A 16,209-nucleotide genomic window follows, 5' to 3' on the forward strand; every position below is an offset into this window, starting at 1 on the left:
CCAACATGACTGTGGGTCAGTGGATTGCCTGGGCACAAGCTGGGAGCTCTGTGTTACAGTACATAGGAGCGAAGGAATTTGGAGAAGTCATATACCATTGTGTATTGGCTTTGTGTGGCAAGGTTTTGGTAGCGGGGGGGGTTACAGGGGTGGCTTCTGTAAGAAGCTGCTGGAAGCTTCCCCTGTGTTCGAGAGAGCCCATACCAGCCGGCTCTAAGATGGACCTGCCGCCGGCCAAGGCCGAGCCAATCAGCGATAGTGGTAATGCCTCTGTGATAACATTTTTAAGAAGGAAAAAGTTGGGACAGACGAAAAACGGCAGCCGGAGAGAGGAGTGAGAACATGTAAGAGAAACAACCCTGCGGACACCAAGGTCAGTGAAGAAGGAGGGGGAGGAGATGCTCCAGGCACCGGAGCAGAGATTCCCCTGCAGCCCATGGTGAAGACCATGGTGAGACAGGCTGTCCCCCTGCAGCCCATGGAGGTCCACGGTGGAGCAGATATCCACCTGCAGCCCGTGGAGGACCCCACGCCAGAGCAGGTGGGTTCCCGAAGGAGGCTGTGACCCCGTGGGAAGCCCGCGCTGGAGCAGGCTCCTGGCAGGACCTGCGGATCTGTGGAGAGAGGAGCCCACGGAGCAGGTTTTCTGGCAGGACTTGTGACCCCGCGGGGGACCCACGCTGGAGCAGTCTGTGCATGAAGGACTGCACACCGTGGAAAGGACCCATGCTGTAGCAGTTCGTGAAGAACTGCAGCCCGTGGGAAGGACCCACGTTGGAGAAGTTCGTGGAGGACTGTCTCCCGTGGGTGGGACCCCACGCTGGAGCAGGGGAAGAGTGTGATGAGTCCTCCCCCTGAGGAGGATGAAGCGGCAGAAAATAACGTGTGATGAACTGACCGTAAACCCCATCCCTGTCCCCCTGTGCCGCTGGGGGGTTGGTAGAGAATCCGGGAGTGAAGTTGTGCCCGGGAAGAAGGGAGGGGTGGAGGGAAGGTGTTCTGAGATTTGGTTTTATTTCTCATTACCCTACTCTGGTTGATTTGTAATAAATTGAGTTAATTTTCCCCAAACTGAGTCTGTTTTGCCCGTGATGGTAATTGGTGAGTGATCTCTCCTGTCCTTATCTCGACCCACAAGCTCTTTGTTATATTTTCTCTCCCCTGTCCAGCTGAGGAGGAGGGGGAGTGATAGAATGGCTTTGGTGGGCACCTGGCATCCAGCCAGGGTTAACCCATCACACATTGCCATAGCTTTTTTTATAACCAGGATTTTATCCAGTCTGGATTAACATTGGTGCTAACTTGTTTCTCTTCAAAGAATTGGAAGTCTACAACAAAGGTACATTGAATCTATCACTGAGTATGCTGAAAAATCCTTTTGAGCTTTGCAGACACTTAAAACCAAATGTTTTTCTTGAGATAAAAATCTGTGTATAGTAAATTATTTATTTTTCAAAATGCACTTATAAGCACAACAGATTATATCATCTCATTACTAGAAAATACACTATTGACATTGCACATCAATTCCCTTTCTGGCATAGGGTAAAATATACTGTCACAAAGGCTTCTCAAGATACCTGAAGGTACTTTGTCCCTCAGAAGCAATTGAAAATGAAAGGTTTTCCCATATTGTTCTTTGAACAGTTATCTCTCTTTTTCTTTTTTTTTCTTTTTTTTAGTAGAATTGGAGGACATATGCTGCCTCATTAAGAGCTATACTGTTATGTCCTTTTTTACTCATTTATGTGTAAATACAACTTGAAAATTCTGCTTATTACTTTACTTAGTCTTATCTACACATGAAAGTAATATCTTTGCTGGTGTAGTTAAAAAAGTACAGTCACATCCTTTAATGTATATACAGTTGCACCAGGAAAATGTACATATACTGCTGTAACATAATCATTTATAGAAGGGGGAATAAGTTTTATACTCACTGTAAGTCATCTTTATATCTGTTCAAATTTTTTTTCCAGTTTTGTGTTTATATATTTTGGGAAAGGGTTCTTTATTGTGCTAATTATTATTAAAAAGAAGATATTTAGCCAAAATAGTTTGTAAAGTAGAAAATCTGTGGTTTGAGCAGACCAAAGAAGTATCAGAGATGTAATTTTGTTCTGTTTTTCTTTTGTTAGAGCACCAGAGTAAGTGAAAGGGAGTCAGGACAGTGAATCTTTAACTAGGCCTTCTTTACTTTAAAAGTTAATTAAAAACTTATAACTCCATTTCTTCATCCATAAAGAAAGAAAAAAGCTGAAAGCTCAATGTTTTTTCTCCTTACAGATCTCCATCAGTATAAGCAGCAAGAGTGAAAGGACTGTAAGCATAATATACTTTCTCTCTTCTTTCAGAGAGGTCAAGTTACTTCTGTTCCACACTGCTCCCATTCATTTACTTGGAATACTGTGATGCATGTGTGGATATTAAATAGAGAGATGTTACACACAGAAATACTGTGACTTAGTGTTAACTTGGTAGCAGTATGGGAAGCCGAGGCTTCAGTAACACGTTAACTTATTCAGAGTCATAACTTTGCAGTTGCTGTTAGCTCTCTTCATTAACTGTGGCAAACACAGGAAGACCAGTTATCTTATAAAATTTCATCTGAATTTTTAGCCCATAGATGAGAGCAGTCAGATGAGTGACCTTCCAGTCAAAGTGACTCACACTGAAACAGGCAAAGTTCTTCTTGGACCAGAAGCACCAAAAGCAAGTCAGCTAGATGCTTGGTTGGAAATGAACCCTGGGTAAGTAGCTAGCAAACCAATGGGGTATTTTTATTATTGGGGGGTGTCAACTGTATTGTTATTTTTTATTAAACTGTCTTTTTTATCTATTACATTTGCCTTTTAATTTATTACTTGTAAGTCGAGTAGGAAATGTATTGAATCTATTCCATTCCTCCCTTTGTATTTCTAATTCGTATTCTTTTGTCTTCTCTGTACAGATATGAAGTTGCTCCCAGGTCAGACAGTGAAGATGAAAGTGGTTCTGAATATGAGGAGGAGGTAGGTATGCTTTTCTTCAAATTTCATTTTTAGTAGTGCAGTAGAGCAAAACCCACATTATTTTCCTGTATGTTCCTTTTTTTCATAGGCTTGAAGAAAAGCAGTAGCAAGTGTCTAATTGTTTTAAACATAATACAAACAGCAAAATACATCCTTTTTGCAGTGATGCTCATTGCATAGCATGTCTTTTATATGTGCTGTAAATGCCTACCGGATAATCTGAATGAGGGGAAAAGAGAACTTGTTTTACTCTCATATCATCAGAGTAAAAATAATGAAATAATCATGTCAGAACAGGCAAGCAGGTTCCTATTTTAAAATACACCTCTGTAAAGGACATATGGTGGCTTTGTGCTGAATGAAGTTAACATCTTTTATATTCTAGATGCATCTTGTATCCATTATGTAATACTTTTCTACAAAGCAATGCTTTCCTAGTCTTAACATTGAAGTATTGCCTATTGAGAGGATGAGAAAAGACAAATTTTGACTGTGGTGTGATTCTGACTCAGGTGTTTTGAGTCAGTAAATGGCAAAGGTTTATTAGGATCATTTACTAGAATACACCTTCATTTTTACAGTTGCGCATCAGCATTTGGAAGCTTTCAGGGTAATTTTGTGGTTTTTTTTCCTTGGTAATTCTTCAGTAGGGATGAAATAGGGCCAATGTAATAAGACATAGTTAGGTACATTCATTTGTCTGCTTATATCATCTTTGATAGATGCAATATTATAGAGCAATATTTTGCTCTGTTTAATTGTTAAGAATTTAAACTATTCCACAACACCCTTTTCTTCAAATGGTTCAAGCATTTTTAGAGAGCCCCCAGTAAAATCAGAAAAATTACCCATTTGTCATCCATTTAAGCTGTAGCTAAAAGGGAAACTATAAATAAAGATAAAAAATATAATCTGTTTTAAAAAAATAATAAACCAAAAGCTTAAAACAGCATGAATGCAGGAGCTCGTGCCAGTTTTTTAAGCTGTCTTACAGTATCGTGCATCTTGAATATGATACAAACATATGCATAATATCAGTCTGCTCTATGAGCAGGACAGGTAGAGTAAGATTTTTATAAATGAGAACATTGAAGAGGAAAATATTTTTTCTTAAAGTATTGTGACTTTCTATTAGTTAATCTATGTAAATCTTTTTTTGTGTTTTGTTGCAGTGTATCAAGATAGCTGTCAGTTGAACTTTTTAGTTTAGGTTCCTGTCAGTATAAAGCATTGTTCAATGAAAACTGTTAATAAATGTGTGAGTGTTAGCCAAAGTTACAACAGAGTAGCATTGGAGAGTACAACATTTTCCTGTTCTTTTTCCATCTTCTCTAGGATGATGAAGAAGAATCAAGTAGGTTAGAAGCAGATGAGAAGATACTTCTGGATCCTAACAGCGAGGAAGTTTCTGAGAAAGATGCTAAACAAATCATTGAGTGAGCTTTGGATTCTGCCTTTTTTTTCTTTTTTTTGTTTTTTCTCTCCTCCCCCTGCCCCTGAATGGTGATTTCTTATCAGGGCTATCAAAATTAGCTTGCTGTAGATTACCATGAGTAGCTGGTTGTTGTAACGCCTGTGACATGCATCTGCAGGAGAAGGGATATGAGCACTCGGTAGTACTTGTGTACTACTTAAAAAGTAACGTGCATTCTTCTAAGGGTGAATTTCCCACAGTTGAGGATTTCTACTGCCTCTTTACCACTTGTATAAATAAGTGAACTATATTGAAAAATATATGTATTTGTGGGAATTTACATTTATTCTTTGCTTTCCAGAACAGCCAAACAAGATGTGGATGATGAATACAGTATGCAATATAGTGCTAGAGGGTCTCAGTCCTACTACACCGTTGCTCATGCAATCATAGAGAGGGTGGAGAAGCAGTCTTCTCTTCTTATTAATGGTACACTAAAACATTATCAGGTAAGAAATATAGTTGGAGTTAGCTTAAGTAGTTCCAAACCCTTTTATTCAAAATAATACCCTGCTCTACAGCTGACAGTTACATAATAATGGCCAGGCCTCTATATAATATACTTTTCGTTGAGTAAAGTATGTTAAAATGTTTAAGACTTGCCTTATCCTAGATATTTCATTACAGTACTTAAAATGACAAACTGTTTGAAAATGCGTTCAGAAACACAAGATATCTATTAGGTTAGAAATTGATGATCATATGGAGAAAGGGAATGTAGTCTTCTATCCCGGATCAAATTTCATACATACTGCTTGAATAATACCAGCTTTCTATATATACCTGTAAACATCTCTTTTCATTGCAGACCAGTAGTATTTTGGTTTTGCTCTCCTTCCTATCAACCCAGTATTTGGATTTTTGCACATTATTTTAATTTATTATTTTTTAAATAATCTTTTTCTTCTTTTAAAATTTAAAAATTTAACAATTTGAGCTTTTAGCACCTCAGCGTGGATCTCTAGTGACTGAATTGATAAAATTGTTCTATACAATATTTGTTTTATATACAGATTGTTAGTGTTACAGATAAGATGCACACTTTTCCAGAGAGCTTTACAGCAGGCATGTTGAGGCCTGGTTTTGGTTCTTGTCCTATCACTCTCCCTTTGACTCTTATGCCCTTCAATATCCGCTAGATCTTATCCATTTTTTCCTGCCCCATTTTCCTTCTCTTTTTTTTTCCTTTTTCACGTGTTCTTCATTCTTGACTTTAGTTAGGCTGCCTCTTCCTTCTGCACATCAGTACATGTCAGTGAAGGGGTGATTAATGACACAGGAAAGAGTTTCTCTATTATCAGTTCTGCAGCCACTTGTAAGTGGGAGACAATTGCAGAAAAAGTTCTGCTTGACTGTTGTTGCCCTGAGTTCAGTAAAGACAGTCTTCAGAGAATTTAGTACCTAAATATAAATCAATCAGCATATGTGTGAAGCTGATAGATTGGCTGTATTATTTTGTATAAATTTTAATGGATACAATGGATTACTTTTGACGTACAATGTTTTCCCCATACTTCTAAGCTGAACTTTCTCAGACCTGTTAATTTACTTCTCTCCCCATGCATGAGACTCATCAAACATCTGGATCATGGAAGTGGGAATGTGTCTAGATTACACTTGTATGGGATAATGTGATATGTACATGCATAGAAGACTGTGTGACAAGGAAGTAGTCACCGTGCTAGGATGTGATAGAGTGAGTGTGCCTTCTAGCTAGCCCAGCTAGGTAGATACTGCTTACTACACTGTTGTGGCTTCTTCCAAGCTCTGGGATTCTACATGTCAGGCATAGTTGGCCAGTGGACCTCTTCTGACACATGGAATTGTGGACAGCAAACACTAAATGGGTGTGTACTACAAGAGTTTCAAGATGCTAGTGATACAGTCAGGGGGTGTGAAGTGGAACCAAATGTGAGTCCTATGGTTAGTGCATGAGACTTGATAGGTTTGGTTTTGAGAAAGTTTTAGTTGAGGCAGAGATCTGACATGAAATTTTACTCCGAAGGTTTTAAATTTGACAGTGTCTAAATTAACAAATAGAATCTTTTAGTGGTAAGTGTTAAGAAACCTGAAGCATGGGCGGCAGTGTTAGTCTGCCTACAGTACAAAAAAACTTCAGTATGTATAAAATATGACTTTGTAGCATGGGCCACACTAGCCCTAAATAGCGGTGATGACTTTAATATAGATGTAAATCATATCACCTTTTCCAAGACATATTGGGAATTGCATGCACATAGTACCGTGGAAGGAAAAACAGCATCTAAGAAAGAACCTTGCTTCTGTAATATTAGTACTACCTACCTCTGTGGATTTCAAATAATTGAAATGATTATTCATTTCAGCTCCAGGGCCTGGAATGGATGGTTTCACTCTATAATAACAATTTGAATGGAATTTTAGCTGATGAAATGGGACTAGGAAAAACCATACAGACTATTGCGCTCATCACTTATCTGATGGAACACAAAAGACTCAATGGCCCCTATCTCATCATTGTTCCCCTTTCGTAAGTAAACTCATTCTGCTATTATTCTCTGTATTGTAGTTTGATTTCTTAGCAACATGTACTTTTTTTTCACAGAATGACAAGATGAGGCACATCTTGGAATTGCACTGAGTGTGTACTCTGAATTTAGTCTGTGATTATTTCTTCCTAACTGATTGTCTAGCATTGGAAAGGTGACCAGATGGCTGATAAAAGCACTTTGTTTCATTAATTTTGCTGTTCACTCTGCTGGCATGCTATATAGTATGTCCTACTTCACTGTTAGTTACTCATCACATTAGCCACGAGAGAGGAATGATACTTTTTTTTTTTTTTTATATTACATGCCTGTAGTTTTCCCCATTCTAGGAACCTTTTAAAGTTTCTAGAAGAGAGAAGCTGAAACTTGAGTCACTAGTTATTTTAAAACTCTTTCTTCCTTCTCTTTGTCGTGGTTTAACCCCAGCCAGCAACTAAGCACCACGCAGCCACTCACTCACTCCCCCCCCACCCAGTGGGATGGGGGAGAAAATCGGGAAAAGAAGTAAAACTCGTGGGTTGAGATAAGAACGGTTTAATAGAACAGAAGAAACTAATAATGATAATGATAACACTAATAAAATGACAACAGCAATAATGAAAGGATTGGAATGTACAAATGATGCGCAGTGCAATTGCTCACCACCCGCCGATCGACACCCAGCTAGTCCCTCTAGCGGCGATTCCCCGCCCCCACTTCCCAGTTCCTATACTAGATGGGACATCACATGGTATGGAATACCCTGTTGGCCACTTTGGGTCAGCTGCCCTGGCTGTGTCCTGTGCCAACTTCTTGTGCCCCTCCAGCTTTCTTGCTGGCTGGGCATGAGAAGCTGAAAAATCCTTGACTTTAGACTAAACACTACTGAGCAACAACTGAAAACATCAGTGTTATCAACATTCTTCTCATACTGAACTCAAAACATAGCACTATACCAGCTACTAGGAAGACAATTAACTCTATCCCAGCTGAAACCAGGACACTCTTCTCCCCCCATAAGATGCACATTAGACCAGGTTGGTGCTGCCTTGGCATGTCCAATGACTTCACAAACAAAAGGTTATCTTCTGTTCCCATATCATACTGGCAAACACACTTTTACCCATTTAAAAGACTATTTATTGTGATTATAAAGCTGAAACCACACAGTGCAAAACCAAATCTGCCTAGTGGCAATAGTATATCATTACAGTTGAATACAGGTGTATTTTACTGTAGACTTCATATAGCTATATCAGAAAAGTTGCAGGCTCAATTTATGAGAAGCGATCAGCTTACAATGACACATAAGTCTTTCTGTGTAGGTATATCTTCTCCTTAATATGTGCCAAAATGCAAAGGTATACTTCAAATACTTTGCTGAATTGGTCTGAAAGGGACCCCGAATATAAGGGGAAGAGACATTTTCCCCACTTTATTTCTATTTCCTCCCCTCTCAAATAAAGATACATATATCCTGATACAATATATTATGTGCTTCTTTTTAAATATACTGTTTATTATAGGGGGTGTAAGAAGTATGTTGAGAATCCAGCATTCAGTGGGAAACAGATGGCATAATTATGAAGTTTAACTTTTTTTTTTAACAAATAATGAAATATATTATTTTTACCTATTAATCTTGTATTTAGAACTTTATCCAACTGGACATACGAATTTGACAAATGGGCTCCTTCTGTGGTGAAAATATCTTACAAGGTTTGATTTATTTTTTTATATGAACATAAAGCTGAAAGAATAAAACATGAGAGTTAATAATCCCAAGATTACTGTAATTAACTGTAATTGCTTTCAGTTAGCAAAATGCAAGGATTTGCTGAGAGCAATACAAATGATAAATACTGCACATTTTGTATACAGCTGAATATTTTGTTGTTTCGCTACTTCAGTTCCTATAAAGTCAAGCAATTAGTAAGGAGACTAAACTGCCAGCTGCATGCTTCCATTCCCATATAAACAGAGCTTTACAGTCCAGCAGCTGGTTAGGGAAACCACTCTTGAAGGAGTATGGACTATATCAATATATTTGGTATGATTCTGCAGGATTACAAGGTCATATATTGGCTCTTTCTCTGCTAATTCATGACTGTGCTGCATAGAAATATAGGTATATCTGTTTTCTTCATCCTTTGTCTCTCTTCTAGGGGACACCTGCCATGCGTCGCTCACTCGTTCCTCAGCTTCGAAGTGGAAAATTTAATGTTCTTTTAACTACTTACGAGTACATAATAAAAGACAAACATATTCTTGCTAAGGTAAGGAATGTCTATCATCTCTTAACAGCTAACCCTTAAAGACATCATCTTATTTGGTGCTGTCCTGGGTTCAGCTGGGATAGAGTTAATTTTTACAGGAACCTGGGAGGTGGGGGGGCATAGCCGGGGCAGCCGACCTGAACTAGCCAAGGAGCTATTCCATACCATGTGACATCATGCTCAGTATATAAATGGGGAGCGGGCCAGGGGGAGGGCTCTCGATTTTCGGTGGCGGAGTGTCGGGTTCCGGGTGGTGAGCAGTTGCACTGTGCATCACTCTTTTTGTATATTCTTTCATTAGTACCGTTGTTGTTGTTGTAACTTCTTTGGGTTTGTTTTTTTTTTGTGTTGTCCCAGTAAACTGCCCTTATCTCAACCCTCGAGGTTCTGTGTTTTTGTGTTTTTTTTTTTTTCCTTTTCTCTCCTCCGTCTCCTCCCTATCCCACCGGAGGGGGGCGGGAGGAGTGAGCGAGCGGCTGCGTGGTCCTTTGTTACCGGCTGGGCTGAAACCACAACAGTCCTTTTTGGCGCCCAACGTGGGGCCTGAAGGGTTGAGATAACGACAGATCTGGCCAGAGCGTGTTGAAACAAATTTGTCATACGCATTTCTTATATTAGATAAATAGATGTTAGTCACAATGTTGATTCATTTGTTTACATGGTGGCGTTTTGTAAGTTCTTATGTGCTCTATGTATTGCCTGTAGTTACGTTTCTCACCTCTGGGAGAGTGATTGGGATTATCATTTTGCTGTACTGGGCAATGTCGACTTGTGAAATGATTACATCACTGGTCATGAGGTTAAGCTGGTATCTGTATGAGGTAGTGATATCATTTCCATACTTCGGGCGCCTTCTATCGGATTTTATTGGTAATTACACCCAATCTATGGGGAAGTCAGGGGGGGATACTTCCCCCCGTCCGTTCGCCTCCCTTCTCTCCTTCTGACTAATTACAACAGCTTTTGAGAATTTTGAATATCCTTGGGATGCGCAAGCCAGTGTGCTGTTAGTGCTATGCCTCCTGAATATGTTTCAGGTCTTGTTTAGGGCTACAAAAAGGCTCTTTAAGAGTACCACCCAGAGATCTGCCCCAAAGCTGGATATTCATGGGTGGCATGGCATGTGGGAGGATATGGGCAGGTATCTAGAGAACTTCTCACCTCCAGTGGCTTGGAAGTTCACTCCCGAACAACTACAGAACCCTCATGAAGTGGTAGAATATTTGAAAGGAAAATGCTGTGGCTATTCCAGAGACACACAACTTACCGCACTGTGCTGGGCCCTGGCCAGTATCTACCAAATGCTGCTTGATATTAGGCAGCACCCTCAGGGGGAAAAGGGGAAAAAGATGGAAAACAGGGCAACAGGCACCGTGGCTACCCCTACCCCGGCAACAGGCAGCGTGGCTACCCCAACCCCGGCGACAGGTACTGCAGCTAAACCAGAGAACCAACCTGTGCCAGAATCAGTTGCCCCTGTACAGAAAAAGAAACACACAAAGAAATCAGTTCGCTTAGTGAGAGATGAAGATAAACCAGGGTCATCGTGAGAACAGGAGGAAGAGGCAGAACCTGAAATAATTACCCGATCTCTATCCCTGAGTGAGTTGCGTGACATGCGAAAAGATTTTAGCCGCCACCCAGGTGAGCACATTGTTACCTGGCTGCTCCGATGCTGGGATAATGGGGCTACTAGTGTGGAATTAGAGGGTAAGGAAGCCAAGCAGTTGGGATCTCTGTCTAGGGAAGGGGGCATCGACAAGGCGATTGGGAGAAAAACACAAGTCCTCAGCCTCTGGAGGCGACTTCTGTTAGGTGTAAAGGAAAGATACCCCTTCAAGGATGAAGTTACATGTCACCAAGGCAAGTGGACCACCATGGAGAGAGGTATCCAGTACCTGAGGGAATTAGCCATGCTGGAGGTGATTTATAATGATCCAGAAAAATGCGCAGTCACCCACAGATCCAGATGAAGTCCAATGCACACAACCCATGTGGCGGAAGTTTCTACGAAGTGCACCACCAACCTATGCCAACTCATTGGCAGTAATGTCCTGGAAAGAAGGCTATGGACAAATGCTGGATGAACTGGCTGTCCAACTCCGGCAATACGAAGGAAGTCTCTCTTCCTCCCTACGGGCCTGTGTCTCGGCTGTAGAGGAATTGTCCCGAGAGTTCCAGCAATTCAAAGTGGATATGTCCTCCTCCCCACCTGTACAGGCCCGCATCGCAGCTATTGGGAGTAAGCATTCCTCTGCCCAAGAGAGAGGAGATAGAAAGTACACACAACGGGCTAACCTGTGGTTTTACCTGCATGACCATGGAGAGGACATGAGGAAGTGGGATGGAGAATCTACCTCAATCCTAGATGCACGGGTACGGGAGTTGCGAGAAAAAGCAACCAGAAAAGAGGATTCTTCTTGGAAAGCTGCTGCTCCAGTTTCCCGTGAGCAGTCCCCCAGATGGAGTAGAAGGGCTGATCTCATTTCTGATCCTCTTGAAGGGACTTCTGATTCACGTGTGCGAAAAGTGAGTAACAGGTATTCTAACCATGATTAGAGGGGCCCTGCCTCCAGCCAGGTGGAGGAAAGGGACAACCGAGTCTACTTGATGGTGTGGATTCGATGGCCTGGCACATCAGACCCACAGGAATAGAAGGCTCTAGTAGACACTGGTGCACAATGCACCCTAATGCCATCAAGTTATAAAGGGGCAGAACCCATCTGTATCTCTGGTGTGACAGGGGGATCCCAAGAGCTAACCGTATTGGAAGCTGAAATGAGTCTAACTGGGAATGAGTGGGATAAACACCCCATTGTGACTGGCCCAGAGGCCCCGTGCATCCTTGGTATAGATTATCTCAGGAGGGGGTATTTCAAGGACCCAAAAGGGTTATCGTTGGGCCTTTGGTATAGCTGCATTGGAGACGGAGGAGATTGAACAGCTGTCTATCCTGCTGGGTCTCTCTCTCAAGACCCTTCGGTTGTGGGGTTGCTGAAGGTTGAAGAACAACAGGTGCCAATTGCTACCACGACGGTGCACCGGCGGCAATATCGCACCAACCGAGACTCCCTGATCCCCATCCATAAGCTGATTTGCCAATTGGAGAGCCAAGGAGTGATCAGCAAAACTCACTCACCCTTTAATAGTCCCATATGGCCCGTGCGGAAATCTAATGGGGAATAGAGACTAACAGTAGATTATCGTGGGCTGAATGAAGTCACGCCACCACTGAGTGCTGCTGTGCCAGATATGTTAGAGCTTCAATACGAACTGGAATCAAATGCAGCTAAGTGGTATGCCACAATTGACACTGCTAATGCATTTTTCTCCATTCCTTTGGCAGCGGAGTGCAGGCCACAGTTTGCTTTCACTTGGAGGGGCGTCCAGTACACCTGGAATCGACTGCCCCAGGGGTGGAAACACAGCCCCGTCATTTGCCATGGACTAATCCAGGCTGCACTGGAAAAAGGTGAAGCTCCGGAACACCTGCAATACATTGATGACATCATTGTATGGGACAACACGGCAGAAGAAGTCTTTGAGAAAGGGAAGAAAATAATCCAAATCCTTTTGCAGGCTGGTTTTGCCATAAAAGAAAGTAAGGTCAAGGGACCTGCACAGGAGATCCAGTTCTTAAGAGTAAAATGGCAAGACGGGCGTCGTCAGATCCCTATGGATGTGATCAACAAAATAGCAGCTATGTCCCCACCGACTAATAAAAAGGAAACACAGGCTTTCTTAGGTGTTGTGGGCTTTTGGAGAATGCATATTCCAAATTACAGTCAAATTGTAAGTCCTCTCTACCAAGTTACCCAGAAGAAGAACGATTTTAAATGGGGCCCTGAGCAACAAAAAGCCTTTGAACAAATTAAGCGGGAGATTGTTCATGCAGTAGCTCTTGGGCCAGTCCGGGCAGGACAAGATGTTAAAAATGTGCTCTATACTGCAGCTGGGGAGAATGGCCCTATCTGGAGCCTCTGGCAGAAAGCACCTGGGGAGACCCGAGGCCGACCCCTGGGGTTTTGGAGTCGGGGATACAGAGGTTCCGAGGCTCGCTATACTCCAACTGAAAAAGAGATATTGGCAGCATATGAAGGAGTTCAAGCTGCCTCAGATGTGGTTGGTACTGAAACACAGCTCCTCTTAGCACCCCGACTGCCAGTGCTGGGCTGGATGTTCAAAGGGAGGGTCTCCTCTACACATCATGCAACTGATGCCACGTGGAGTAAGTGGATTGCACTGATCACACAACGGGCTCGCTTAGGAAACCCCAGTCGCCCAGGAATTGTGGAAGTGATTATGGACTGGCCAGAAGGCAAAGATTTTGGAATGTCGCCAGAGGAGGAGGTGACACGGGCTGAAGAGGCCCTGCTGTATAATAAACTGCCAGAAAATGAGAGGCAATATGCCCTGTTCACTGATGGGTCCTGTCGCATTGTGGGAAAGCATCAGAGGTGGAAGGCTGCTGTATGGAGTCCTACACGACAAGTTGCAGAAACTGCTGAAGGAGAAGGTGAATCGAGTCAATTTGCAGAAGTGAAAGCCATCTAGCTAGCGTTAGACATTGCTGAAAGAGAGAAGTGGCCAGTGCTCTATCTCTATACTGACTCATGGATGGTGGCAAATGCCCTGTGGGGGTGGCTACAGCAATGGAAGCAGAGCAACTGGCAGCGCAGAGGTAAACCCATCTGGGCTGCCGCACTGTGGCAAGATATTGCTGTTCGGATAGAGAAGCTAGTGGTAAAAGTACGTCACGTAGGTGCTCATGTACCCAAGAGTTGGGCCACTGAAGAACATCAAAACAATCAACAGGTGGATCAGGCTGCCAAGATTGAAGTGGCTCAGGTGGACCTGGACTGGCAACATAAGGGTGAGCTATTTATGGCTCAGTGGGCCCATGATACCTCAGGCCATCAGGGAAGAGATGCAACATATAGATGGGCTCGTGATTGAGGGGTGGACTTGACCATGGACACTATTGCACAGGTTATCCGTGAATGTGAAACGTGCTGCAATTAAGCAAGCCAAGCGGCTAAAACCCCTGTGGTATGGAGGGCGATGGCTGAAATATAAACAGGGGGAGGCCTGGCAGATTGACTATATCACACTCCCACAAACTTGCCAAGGCAAGTGCCATGTGCTTACAATGGTGGAAGCAACCACTGGATGGCTGGAAACATATCCTTTGTCCCATGCCACTGCCCAGAACACTATCCTGGGCCTTGAAGAGAAAGTTTTATGGTGACACGGCACCCCAGAAAGAATCGAGTCGGACAACGGGAGTCACTTCCGAAACAACCTCATAGACACCTGGGCCAAAGAGCATGGCATTGAGTGGGTATATCACATCCCTTATCACGCACCGGCCTCTGGAAAAATTGAACGATACAATGGACTGTTAAAGACTACATTGAGAGCAATGGGGGGTGGAACCTTCAAACATTGGGATACACATTTAACAAAAGCCACCTGGTTAGTCAACACCAGAGGATCTGCCAATCGAGGTGGCCCTGCCCAGTCAGAACTTTTACGTACTGTAGAAGAGGATAAAGTCCCTGTAGTGCACATCAAAAATATGTTAGGGAAGACAGTCTGGGTTACTCCTGCCTCAGGCAGAGGTAAACCCATTCGTGGGATTACTTTTGCTCAAGGGCCTGGGTGCAATTGGTGGGTGATGCAAGAAGATGGGGAAGTCCAATGTGTGCCTCAAGGGGATTTGATTTTAGGTGAGAATAGCCAGAATTAAACTGTATATTAGTTGCTATATAACCCTGCTACTGTATGTTATCCTTACTATAACTGTTATATGCTATATGCATAGTACTATAGTAAGAATCACTTAGATCAAGCAAGAAAAGAACTGTGATAAAACTGAGCAAAGCGCAGTAGTGATGGAACCAGAACTGACTCCAGCATGCAACAATCCAACGGTGCACACCATCCTCCTGCTGCATCCAATGTCACCTGCTCATCACACTGCACTGAAGCCCAATCCTGCTCCGCCGACTGAGAGGACTTTGCACCATCCCTCCTGCCCAGAAAGACTGGTATGACAGATGGAGCCCAGAGTCGGGAACTAAATGAACTCAACGAACATTTTATGAACATGACCCATAAACTAAAGGAATGATATCTCTGTGTGTGCATACATATATACATATATATATTATTGTTTGTCTTAAAGGGATGGAAAAGGTGATGATGATTGACCAGGATGTAACCGAAGGTATGGGAACTGAGCATGACGTCAATGGTATAGAATAAGGGGTGGATACTGTCCTGGTTTCAGATGGGATAGAGTTAATTGTCTTCCTAGTAGCTGGTACAGTGCTATGTTTTGAGTTCAGTATGCGAAGAATGTTGATAACACTGATGTTTTCAGTTGTTGCTAAGTAGTGCTTAGTCTAAAGTCAAGGATTTTTCAGCTTCTCATGCCCAGCCAGCGAGAAAGCTGGAGGGGCACAAGAAGTTGGCACAGGACACAGCCAGGGCACCTGACCCAAAGTGGCCAACGGGGTATTCCATACCACGTGACGTCACATCTAGTATATAAACTGGGGGGGGGTGGGGGCTGGGGGAATCGGTGCTCGGGGACTAACTGGGCATTGGTTGGCGGGTGGTGAGCAATTGCACTGCGCATCATTTGTATATTCCAATCCTTTTATTATTGCTGTTGTCATTTTATTAGTGTTATCATTATCATTATTAGTTTCTTCTTTTCTGTTCTATTAAACCATTCTTATCTCAACCCATGAATTTTACTTCTTTTCCCGATTTTCTCCCCCATCCCACTGGGTGGGGGGGGAGTGAGTGAGTGGCTGCGTGGTGCTTAGTTGCTGGCTGGGGTTAAACCACGACAGGAGGGGAAGTGGAAAGGGAGGTTCTGATCTCTTCTCCCTGGTATCCAGTGACTGGATGCGTGGGAATGGTTCAAAGCT

At 42.7% G+C, this 16,209-nt stretch overlaps 1 protein-coding gene across 3 annotated transcripts in view; it reads left to right on the plus strand.

Annotated features, from left to right (window-relative positions):
• Positions 1–16,209, plus strand: part of LOC128136234 (probable global transcription activator SNF2L2) — a 249,047-nt gene that overhangs the window by 67,059 nt on the left and 165,779 nt on the right. For all 3 annotated transcript variants that reach the window (XM_052775473.1, XM_052775474.1, XM_052775476.1), the window contains exons 13-19: positions 2,620–2,750; positions 2,951–3,011; positions 4,347–4,447; positions 4,787–4,934; positions 6,831–6,994; positions 8,645–8,711; positions 9,158–9,268. In XM_052775473.1, coding sequence (XP_052631433.1) covers positions 2,620–2,750; positions 2,951–3,011; positions 4,347–4,447; positions 4,787–4,934; positions 6,831–6,994; positions 8,645–8,711; positions 9,158–9,268 — 783 coding nt within the window. The remainder of the gene's footprint in view (positions 1–2,619; positions 2,751–2,950; positions 3,012–4,346; positions 4,448–4,786; positions 4,935–6,830; positions 6,995–8,644; positions 8,712–9,157; positions 9,269–16,209) is intronic.

The sequence above is a fragment of the Harpia harpyja genome, chromosome W (genome assembly GCF_026419915.1).
Source record: "Harpia harpyja isolate bHarHar1 chromosome W, bHarHar1 primary haplotype, whole genome shotgun sequence".
NCBI classification, from domain to species: domain Eukaryota; kingdom Metazoa; phylum Chordata; class Aves; order Accipitriformes; family Accipitridae; genus Harpia; species Harpia harpyja.